Source organism: Trachurus trachurus (assembly GCF_905171665.1).
Source record: "Trachurus trachurus genome assembly, chromosome: 4".
Lineage (NCBI taxonomy): Eukaryota > Metazoa > Chordata > Actinopteri > Carangiformes > Carangidae > Trachurus > Trachurus trachurus.
In genome coordinates this window covers 5,763,791-5,775,754 of record NC_139898.1, presented here as the reverse complement: position 1 = coordinate 5,775,754, position 11,964 = coordinate 5,763,791, and the positions used below count along the sequence as shown (strand labels likewise).

Sequence of the window (11,964 nt, the reverse complement as noted above, 5' to 3'; positions counted from 1 at the left end):
AGGCCAAGTCCCATTTTACCCACTTCCACTCGATTTTGGCCCTATAGCACTCAATTTTTTGTGCGTTCTCGTGTAGGGGTAGGTGTCCCACTTCTCTAAGGAGCAAGGGAACCTGCTTTTCAACCCTTAAAGATGAAATTACCCATGACAAACTGTAACTCTAACTTCTTTTTCCATTCCATCCGTTGCACCAGCTTTTCAGGTGCATTTTCGCCACCTGATTCCTGCATTTCTTTGTCTTGATTTGTCAAACGAAGGAAGATCATTAAAGCCCACGCAACAGGTAACACAACAGCTGGAAGCAGCATTTTCAAACATGGATGAAAACCATGGAAACCCACCACAGGTTGTGGCTCATATGTCATCTATACAAGTGACGTAGGTGAACATGTCAGCTACGCTAAGTGGTATCCCATTGCGTAGGGGACGGTCTCTACTTCTAACATTTCTCACTTCATCATTAAGGGGTATCTCCCTTTGGAAGCCACTCAAAATTGAGTGCTAGTGTTAAAGGAAGAGGAATGGGATTGGGCCTTAGACTCAGTTCTGCCTCAGGTCATCAGACTTTAAACTTAGAAACAACTCTGTCTATATTTGCTGTACCTGTTGTCCTAAACAAAGACTTGCAGGGCTGCCCCCAAGGATTTGGTTTCCTCTCCCCTGCCCCCTTGTACATATGCATAAACAAACTCATTGATTGTTAAATACATTGGTAAACTGCCACAGTACCTGCAAACCCAAACAAGAGCAGATAAACATGCAAGTATGCAAATACGTTTCATGGGTCTGTGTTTGTGTGTGTGTTAGTGTAGGCTAATGTATACGTTGCTGAATGTAAAATTGCTGTTACAGTTTTATTGCTGATATATTGTGAGTATTTAACTCACTTTAAAATGTCTGTTGTGGTGATAAAAGACAGCAGTGTAAAACTCAAGCATGTGGGAGCCTCCTTTCATATTTAATGGGTGGTGGAGGCAGTATCTGACAGTAAGATTAGCTATCAACTTCAAACCAACAAACAATTCAAACAAACAGTACAAATATGGCATAAACAACATACAATCAAATTTTATTCTTTCCTTTTTTTTCTCTCTGCTGAAACGACCAGAATTATGCAAACACAGTGTCAGTCATGCATAGTAGTGTGGAAATATTATTTCTGAGCCTAAAATGAGTAAAATGGTAAATTTTTAACTGTTCCCAAGTAAAAAAAAAAAAAAAAAAAAAAAGCAGTGTGGTCACTTTGAGCTTCTCTCAGTCTGAAAAGCTTATTTTTGTAAACTGGTACTCTACACAATGTGACAATGTCAGTCATGCATAATAGTGTATAAACATTACTTTCTGACTAGTGAACTGGTCAATTTTCTACTGTTCCCTTCTAAAAAAAAAAAAAAAAGGACACTTTGCATTGTCTGTACCAGTGTGGTCACGTTTAAGCAGTGTCAGTCATGCATAATGACTGCATTTTTCAACTGCTCCCAAATAAAAAAGCACACAATCTGGACCAGTGTTGTCACTTTTGAGCTTATTTCCTTCTGAAAATCTTATTTTTGCAAACTGATTTCATACACAGTATCAGCTGGTGAAAGGGAAGAAACAAGCCCCACAATACGTCGCTCACATTGGGATTACTTTTCTGCCTTCACGGTGTGGCCCAATGTAATCTAGTATAGTGGGGTCCACTGACTTCATGAATGGAGTGACTGGGCGACACCCATTGTCCCTGGAGAAAGGGAAGTCTGAATCTGTCCGTATATGTGGAGACTTTCAAGTGAGCAGCAACCCTGTGCTGCGTACGGTGTGGTACCCACTGCCACATATTGATGACATCTTTGCAACACTGGCAGGAGGAGAAATATCTGACCATCAACACCCATAAAGGACTGTTTCAATACAACAGGCTCCCTTCGTTGTATCAGCTGCAGCAATCTGGCAGAGAGCAATGGACCAAGTGCTTCAAGGTATCCCCAGCACAGTGTTACCTTGATGACATCATAGTGACTGGTAAAAATGATGAAGAGCATCTATAGAGAACCTCAGAAAGGTGCTCACCAGGCTGAGTGTATGGTCAGCTGTGGAGTGAGGCAAGTGTGAGTTTTTAAGAGTGAAATCTCATACTGCAGGCGTGTTATTGACAGGCACGGCTTGCACAATTGAAAAGAGAAAGTTGAAGCTGTGCTCCAGGCACCTAAGCCAGAGAATGTGTCACAACTGAGGACTTGTAAACTATTATCACAAGTTCCTCCCAGACCTAGCTACCGCATTGCACTGACTCAAAGCACTGCTGCTGACTGGAGCAGAGTGGGAGCGGTCTAAGGAATGTGATGGTGCATTCAAGGAAACAAATAGGCTGATAACAGATGGACTGCTCACCCATTATGACCCATCACAACCCATCAGACTGGCTTGTGATGCTAGCCCCTATGGAATCTGACATGTTTTGTCACACACCATGAAAGATGGAGATGAACGTATAGCATTTGCTTCAAGATCTACTGACAAGTGCAGAATGAAATCATGCACAGACTGAAGTGAAGCCCTCAGGCTAGTGTGGGCTATTAAAAAGTTCCATCATTACCTGTATGGACAAATATTCACTCTTGTGACAGACCACCAGCCCCTGCTGTCAATTTTTAACCCTCTGAAGGTGATTCCAGTGATGTCAGCAGCCCGGTTGCAGCGCTAGGCCCTTTTTCTGGGGGCTCACTCCTATGACATTGAATTCATTTGCACCAAACAACACGGCAATGCAGACAGTTTGTCACGCCTGCCACTGTCAACAACAGAAGAAGAAAAGACTTCTTCTCCAGACCCAGTGGAAGTGTTTCATACAACAGTAGTGGATCAGCTGCCTGTGACAAATGCAGAAATACAGAGACACACTAAGAATGATGCCACATTGTCAAAGATGTATGAAATAACAGTATGTATGTGAAGATTATATACGTACAGTATATATACAGTATATATCATCTATCCATCTGTGATGTGGGGATCCTCAGTTGATGTTAATGGTCTTATACATTTATGTGAAAATTTGATCCTCCAGGGAAACGCCTCAGTCTAGTAAGTCACAGCGCCCTTCATGCCTTCACGCTGTCATGCCCTCATGCCTGAGGGCCTTCACGCCATTGCACATTTCAGGTGGTGACGATGACGTCACTGTACCTGTATCAAGACTCCACAGCTGAGCATTAACACTTCATCCGCCCTCCCCACAAGAGCAGACGGACGTTTAACCGCTTCATGGTCACATTAGACAGTGGCAAAACAAAATGAAAAAGTTACTTGTGTTTCTTCTTCTCTGTCACAGTTCATCAGCAGGTAGGATCACATTTAAATATTTATTTAACTCTTGTCTTTACTCTCCGTTCAGCTCTGTATTCTGCTTCTGCTATTTTTCTGATTTGGTTTCACTTTTCTTCTCAACTTCTCTACAGATTTTTCAACTGAATGTTACTGAATATATCACATTTGTGATGAGTGAAGGTTTATATTTATTATAAAAACCTTATCTGTCCCACAGCGAAACACAAAGTCAAGTATTTCTCTACTTTATCATCTGGAGTCACAAACCTCCCTGAGTTTGAAGCTGTTGCACTGGTTAATGACATTCAGGTAGGTCACTGTGACAGCAACACAAATACACTAGAAGCAAAACACAAATGGATGGAAAGAGTACTGCGTGAGAACCCTGAGCACAAGCAGTGGTACACAAATGAATGTTTTCAGAGCCTGCATGATTTATTAAGACCCAGGATTCAACATATCAAGCAGCGTTTTAACCACAGTGGAGGTAGGTGCAGTCTGTATTGTGTTATACTTCATTTGCTGCTAAACAATGGTCCATCTACTCAATGTCAACATAATAATCAGGAAACAGACTCTTCAAAGTCAAACTACACGTGTTATTCAGTTTCAGTTTCAGTTTATTCAGTCACATGTGTTTGTTACTGTGCAACATAAATCAGGTTTCATCACTGTTCAGATTAAATAAACTAAAAGTCACAGAGTCTGAGGTCAGGCCTTGTGTGGTTTATCGGACTCTCTGCTAAAAGAATTTATTGCCAGTCCAAAATATATGTAAAATAAAAGTATTGTTTGTCACTATTTTATGATGCACAAACTTATGAATGAAATAACAGACACAAAAGCAAAAACAAAGGCTGCCATTGATCGCTATCGTGAATATTTATATTGTACAGTTACACACTGTTTTACAGTGTCTTCATCTTGCTTTTACTGGCCACATTGAATCTTTCACCTTGTAAGGAAGATGCCTATGATCTTTTCATTTTCTACTAAAATTATAGTCAATCAATAATCAGCACCTTTTAAATAAGAAATCTTGTTGTTGTTCAAAGTGAACATCAATACTGTATCTTACAGTATACTCTTACTAAGCAGTTAGCTGTAGTCTGTACAATGAACATCTCAGTGTTTTGTGTAACAGTCAATGTATACTGAATAACCAGAAGAAGCATGACTCAAATGGTGAAATTGAGAACAATAACAATCTTACACCATCTTCTTTATTTACTACACAGAACACTGGGATGTTGCTGTACAGTTGATTAAGAGTCTCAGTCAGATGTTAGTGCTCATAGCTCTGTATAGTGAACATAGCAGTAGTGAAGAGCTTGACACAGTGATTGACATTACTACAAGTCAATGACAATTGGGGGGGCATACAGGGTGGCCAATCAGGTTGCAGGGGGTTGCCCTGGTTATATGAAGAAAAAAAAAATCACTGATTGACTGTTTTTGAATCATGAGAAGCACAGGACTGTGAGAAAGGTCTCAAGCTGTTAATCTCTCTAGTGGAGACATCATCTGCACATTATTCTAATTTTTTTTAATTTGTATGTTTTGATGCTGTTCTTTTCCCGTTTCTAGTTCTTACTGTTAAATGTTTTGTCTTTATGTAAATCACATTGAGTTGCCCCTTGGTATGAAATGTGCTATATAAATGAAGATGCCTTCCTTGCCTTGTCTTGCCTAACTGTCTCTGTCTCAGGTGTCCACATCTTACAGTGGATGAGTGGATGTGAATTGGACAATGAGACTAAAAAAGCTACGGGTTTTCTTCAGTATGGTTATGACGGTGAAGACTTCCTGTCATTTGACATGGAGACACAAACATGGATCGCTCCAACACCACAGGCTGTCATCACCAAACACAGATGGGATGCTAACAAAGTCGAAATAAAATACTATAAGTACTTCTTCACTCAAATTTGTCCTGAGTGGCTGAAGACGTACTTGGACCGTGGGAAGGACGATCTGCTGAGAACAGGTAGAGTCACATGACCTGATTGAGTTTGATGATCACAACAATATTGATAAAGACTGATCAGACTGAATCGCCACTGTATCATCACTTCTCAGTCTGAAATCATTTTTGTTTTAAGATCTGAGGTGGTCCTGACTAATCAGTAGAGCAGTGATTCCCAAACTGTGGGCCACGGCCCACCAGGTATTGCAGGTGGGCCGCCAAAATCATTTTCAAATTAGTATGATTTTTGTTGAATAAAAAAAAGAAGATATTAAATACAGGGCTTAGCGATAAAACGATCTTCAATCAGGATGGGGATCACAATTACTGCTATATTTCCTCAATATCCCATGGCAGAAATAGATATGACAGCAGCATTTTACTATGAGCTGCTTCAGCTACTTCATCCTTGTCACTGCAGGTAGTAACTAATGCAGTCTAATATTTTACAGATATGACCATCTTTATTTTGGGAAAACAAAAAACAATGTAAATCAAACCATACTGTGGACTAGTGAACTGCCCCACCCTCAGTGAACATTAAAGTGAACTCATCCATGATCCTCCCAAACTGAAGCCATTCTCTAGTTTCTTCAGGATTCAGTCAGGATGCTCCATGAACTGGCAGCATCAGCATGCTGTGTTAGTGACTGTGGAGCTTCATGCTACTTTCAGTTCAGTCCTCAATGTTTTATCTTTATCACTGAGAGAAAAAATAGTCCACTGGAAATGCATCATTTGGCCTCTGTATTGTTAATGAGGGTGGAGGTGGGCCGCAAACATTTGTGAGATTTTCAAGTGGGCCCTGAGTTGGAAAAGTTTAGGAACCCCTGCAGTAGAGACAAACCTGTTTGGTGCTCTGACACTGTTCTCTGTCGACTGGAGATAGTCAGTGAACCGTTAGTGTGTCTGAAGTCACTTTCACATTTCCACTGTTAGAAGAGAGAGATGCTGTTGTTATTATGTAGAACTGTCATGAGATGAATGTGTGAGTCTGTACTGTATTGAGACCAACAATGAGTCTAACCTACCTGTTACCTATCTCCTCCTCTCTCCAGTTTTCCCCTCAGTGTCTCTCCTCCAGAAGACTCCCTCCTCTCCAGTCAGCTGCCACGCTACAGGTTTCTACCCTCACAGAGCCCTGATGTTCTGGACCAAAGATGGAGAGGAGCTTCATGAGGACGTGGACCAAGGAGAGATCCTCCATAACCATGATGGAACCTTCCAGATGAGTGTTGACCTGGACGTCTCATCAGTCAAAGCTGAAGACTGGAGGAGGTACGACTGTGTGTTTCAGCTCTCTGGAGTGAAGGACGACATCGTCACCGAACTGGACAAAGCAAAGATCAGGACCAACATGAGTGACATCAGCAGCTCCTGAATTTAACACCTTGTCTGTGGTTTGTTGGGTATTTTAGTCTTTGTTCTACAGTACAGTAACAGACTGAGGGTAACCATGAAATCCCATTAGCCTCCGTAGCGTAGCTCTGAGCAGCTCTAAAAATAGCTTGCACCGACAATTAAAGGTAATGAACCTACTCCTAAAACTATAGGGATTATGGCAATGGGCCAATTTGCCAAAATGTTTAACTATCCCTTTAATAAACCTCATCAACTAAGTGCAGCAGGGCAACACTGTGCACAAACTAGAGATGGTTGAAAAGTTTCCAGAGTCAGTAACCTGCTGCTTCCACAAGGGGGCAGTAAAGTACCAGATTAATGCAAACAGACATCAGCTCTTTACTGTGTTGGGAACACTGTTCTCAGAACAGTAAGGAGAGACATCACTTTACTCTTGTATCTTTCTAATAAATGTCAACTTGTAGCTGTAACTGGTCAAACACTGCCATGTTTGTCCTGATGCTCTGTGACTGAGACATATCCTACACTCTTGTGTTCTGACCTGTTTATCTGGACTGGTTTTAAAATGTGACATTTTATATTCACCAGTGAAGCCCAGTAACACGACCGTCCCCATCATCTCTGCACTGGTTCTTCTTGCTCTCGTCCTCATCGCTGTCACTGGATTGGTGGTTTATAAACAGATGACAGGTGAGAGAGAAAAGTAGACAGATTATCTGTTTTAATGGCTGTTCCCACAGTATGAACGATTTTAGTCTTTGAGTTAAAGTTTTTGGCCAGATTGTAAAACGGAAACAAGCTTCATTCTCCTGCTCTGCATAGTCATGATAATATGACTGTACTATTATGATGTGATACTGTCATTTCCAACTGATTTGTCTTTTCTCTTGGTTTTAGCCAATGATCGTCAACTCTGAACTCTCTGAGCATCTGAATCCACAAACCTGCTGACAAACACTTGATCAGTGACCTCACATGGGATGGAAGAAGTCAACACTTTGATATGTGTCAAAACGTTCAGCTAAAAGAGTCTCAGTGTTGTTTTCCTTTTAAAATGCAGGTTAATTTGAATGTAAGTGGGAAGTTTTTTCTTTTTTTCCTCATAATTCTTATTTTATCTGTCATCTTGTGTTGATCATACACTATAGTTCTATAGTAGGCTATGTGTATTATGTGTTATTGATATTATGTTGTGTTGTGTAGCATAAATAAGGAAACATATATCTTAGCAGAGGGATTTCTTATCGCTGCTTATGGTGGGAACAGATTGTGATGATACTGGGGCATGGTGTGAACATGAAGTTAAGGTGTGGAGGCTGATGCACACCTAAAAAATCTTGAAAAACAGGTGCGTTGGAGCATAGGTTAGGAGTGAACAAAGGAAAAAAAGGGTCTCCCGCATACTGTCAAGTCACTTGCAAAAGACTTTAATAAAACAAACAATGTTTCGGTCCACAGGACCTTTTTCAAGCAGAGATTTTTTTTAAAGACATTTCAGGCCAGGTCCAGCAGTGCTTCAATACCTGGTGATAGAGGCATGCAATGATAAGCAGATAATAATAAATAAAGTCTTTGCTGATCATAGAATACATGCCATTTATCACTAAATACAAAATTACAGCATCACATTTAATAAAAAAATTCGTCATTAAGGCCTTTTTATCCTATCACCGGGTATATTGAAGCACTGCTGGACCTGCTGGAGCTGCACAAATCACCACTAGTTGACTACAGCTGTAAGACCTTCTGGGACCCCCCACTGACCCAGCCTGTGATTGGCTATCTTAGTTATAGTAGGCCATATATTTGCCTGAAATGTCTTTTTTTTTTTTAAATCTCTGCTTGAAAAAGGTCCTGTGGACCGAAACGTTGTTTGTTTTATTAAAGTCTTTTGCAAGTGACTTGACAGTGTGCGGGTGAACATGAAGTTAACCAGTTGGATCAGTCCATGTGGTTTAGTTTAACCAGATAATAAGCTGAGGCAGCGGCTGCAGAGTGTCTGCTTGTAGCAACATTAACTGAGGGTCAGTAAAGGTTTTGTCTATCGGAGACTCCATGGATTCATGTCGACACAGCCTGACACCCATGGCAGGGTCCATGGCTCAGGATGTACAGGATGTCCACTAACCAGATGTATTCCTGGCTCATCTCGTCCACGTTTTGAAGTGCCCTAGGGCAAGATACTAAACCCTAAAATGTAGGTTCTGTGAATGGGTGAATGTGACTGAATTCCGTCAGTTAAGTTAAAGATACTTTATTAATCCTTTGCAGGAAATTACAATGTTACCAGCAGCAGAAGACAACACAAGACCACAAACACGCATCATGCACAAAAATACACAATAACAACAATATTGCACAACCCGTTACAAACTTATGTCAGTGAATAAGAGCAGCAAAGTCTAAAATGCGATTTAAAAAGACGTAAAAGTAGCAAGGTCTAAAATAAGATTTTTAAAAAGGAGGGAGAGACACTGTCACATGATTACAGATATTAAGAGAAGCAAAATGGCATATGCACATGATTACTGTGAGTTAAAAAGCCTAATGGCAGCTGGTAAAAAAGACTTGAGGTTCCTCTCAGTTCTACATTTCGGAGGGATTAGCCTGTTGCTGTGTGAGCTCAGTCTGAATGCCTCAAGGGCATGGAGTGGGTGCCTGTCATTGTTCAGGATGGAGTTTAGTTTCCTCAACATCCTCATGTTTGCAACCTGCTCCACACTGTCCTGGGGGGTGCCAACGGTGGAGCTCCCAGGACAGTGTGGAGCAGGTTGCATCCCACCAGTCTGACATAGGCCTGTAATTGTTTAAATGGCAACACTTAATTTTCCATCAAATGTCCCATCATTCCGACAATTTTTGCCTCCTATGGTTGGAATGACTGTATTTTTTTTCTTCCAACAAACAAAGAAAAAAGTTAGTAAGTTACTAAGTGCTCACAAGTGAGGGGCAGACTCCAGACAATTTGTTCAGGTTCTCATGAAGTTGAGAAGTCCAAAGTAGAAAAAGCAAAAGCGAAACGCTTACTTGAGGCACTCCGACTGAGCCAAGGAATTCTTTAAAAAGCCCTTATTTTATTTAGGGCATATCTCTATCTTTATTAAAATACTGTATATGATACGCCGACCGGTTTCGACCAGACGGTCTTTGTCAGGGCGTTACAAGTGATAATCAGAGTCAGGTGCACTGATTGCTTTTGTAGATCACCTGCAATCAGGCACAAGAATTACAGCACATGACATTTCAAAAAACTCTGAGTAGATTTCACATAAACATCAATGGAAAGTTACATTGAGGAATATATGTGTAAAAAATATGTATAGATATTTATAATTATATATAATGAATGGAAAAGAAAAACATTTATAAACGGGTGGAAAAAACAAACAAATGAATGTATGAATTTAAAAAAAATGAATGAATAAATGAAAAAGCAGAGCCATACCAGATCTTCAACACAACCAAACATTTACAGAGAAGGTCTGAAATCAATTTAGACAAAACAAAACATCTGAAATCAATCTCCTCAGGCGTCAAACTTAAAATTCCAAAAGGTTTCCCTTTGTAATAATTCATTTAGACGATCTCCTCCCCTTATTGACTGTTCCACATGTTCTATAGAGTGGCAGAGCATAAGTATGCTATAAGAATCAACAACGATTATCCCACGGCTCGCCACTTCCATGAAGCTCATAATAATAATGACAACCTACTAAAAGTGGAAGGTATAGAACATGTGGAACAAATTAATGTATACATTCATTTGTTTGTTTTTTCCACCCATTTATAAATGTTTTTCTTTTCCATTCATTATATGTAATTATAAATATCTATACATATTTTTACACATATATTCCTCAATGTAACTTTCCATTGATGTTTATGTGAAATCTACTCATAGAGTTTTTTGAAATGTCATGTGGTGTAATTCTTGTGCCTGATTGCAGGTCATCTACAAAAGCAATCAGTGCACCTGACTCTGATTATCACTTGTAACGCCCTGACGAAGACCGTCTGGTCGAAACCGGTCGGCGTCTCATAAATTTTAATAGAGATATGCCCAAAATAAAATAAAGGCTTTTTAAAGAATTCCTCGGCTCAGTCGGAGTGCCGGAAGTAAGCGTTTCGCTTTTGCTTTTTCTATTTTGTATTTTCTTTTTCTTTTTTTAAACATCCTGCATTTCCGACAATTCCTTTAATTTTTTTTTCTCCAAAAGATTTTGCACTGTTTGGGCTTAGGCAATGAAGAAAGGAGTTGGTTAAGTTTAGTAAAAAGACCAGATAGAGGCTAGACAGGCCAGATAGATAGAGAGTCCAGATAAGTAGAAGGGAGTCACCTGTTGAGTAATTTCCTTATATTGAAAGCCTTGTCGGAATGGTGGGATGATGGCATGTCGGAATAGCTGTATGTCGGAATGGTGGGATGTCGGAATGACAGCATGTAACCTTAAAGCAGAAGTAAGCGGTCCGGTCGTTTTGGCTAATGCTGCGTTCCAGGCAGGCTTTTGAAACAGTAAATTACAGCTTCAAGTCACAACTTACGGTTTTGTAGCGTTCCAGGCAACCCACTCGTGTTTTTCCGACCTGTTTTACCTGTGAAAGTGCACTATAACTGCCACTCGTAACTTCCGACCCGTGAACTCGTACCAGATAGAACTGGTACGACTTCACAGGTCGGAAAAACACGAGTTACGAGTTTCCTTGAACGCACCATAACAGTCCTCGTCCCTACGTCACCACATTCACGGCGTCCCTTGGCTGCACACACAGCCCTGCATGCCGTTCTCTCTCCTCATTGGATAAAAACTGTAGGATACGATAAATGTTTTCTCCTCGGCTCAGAGCAGAGCAGAGTGACTGACAGACCCGTGTTTCGGTCCAAACACTCTATGTAAGTGATTGCTGTCGGAAGATATAACTATTTAAGACTTATATTAACACAAATATATCACTTACTTCTGCTTTAATAGTTGTAGAGATATTTTGTATGACTTCGAGTCCAAAATCATTAAAATTGAGAAGTGGTCATCTACAGTATCCATCAAATATCAAATGTATTGTTCTGTCTTTTCTCACTTTTCAATAAAAAATTCAATAGTCATATGGTGACAGGTTCTGTCTGTTGTAACAGTGACATCAATCAATCAAACACAATCAATCAATCAATTTGTTTATTTCGGGCATGTCAATTTAAATCATCATCATCACACTTCATCTTAGTTCAAATAATACAATACACATGGCCGAAAGGGAAAGCGGGAGAAGCAAAAGCTTATCTAGTCCCACCCCCATTACCCACAGAATAAAAATCTTTTCATAATCAGATC

At 40.2% G+C, this 11,964-nt stretch overlaps 1 protein-coding gene across 1 annotated transcript; it reads left to right on the top strand.

The window, feature by feature from the left end:
• Positions 1–1,942: 1,942 nt before the first annotated feature.
• On the top strand, positions 1,943–6,656 carry LOC310984744 (major histocompatibility complex class I-related gene protein-like; the record flags this gene model as incomplete). The annotated part of the gene is made up of 3 exons (XM_083970059.1): positions 1,943–1,961; positions 5,018–5,296; positions 6,334–6,656. 3 exons carry the CDS (start codon positions 1,943–1,945, stop codon positions 6,654–6,656), a joined length of 621 nt encoding a protein of 206 aa, XP_083826185.1.
• Positions 6,657–11,964: the final 5,308 nt, after the last annotated feature.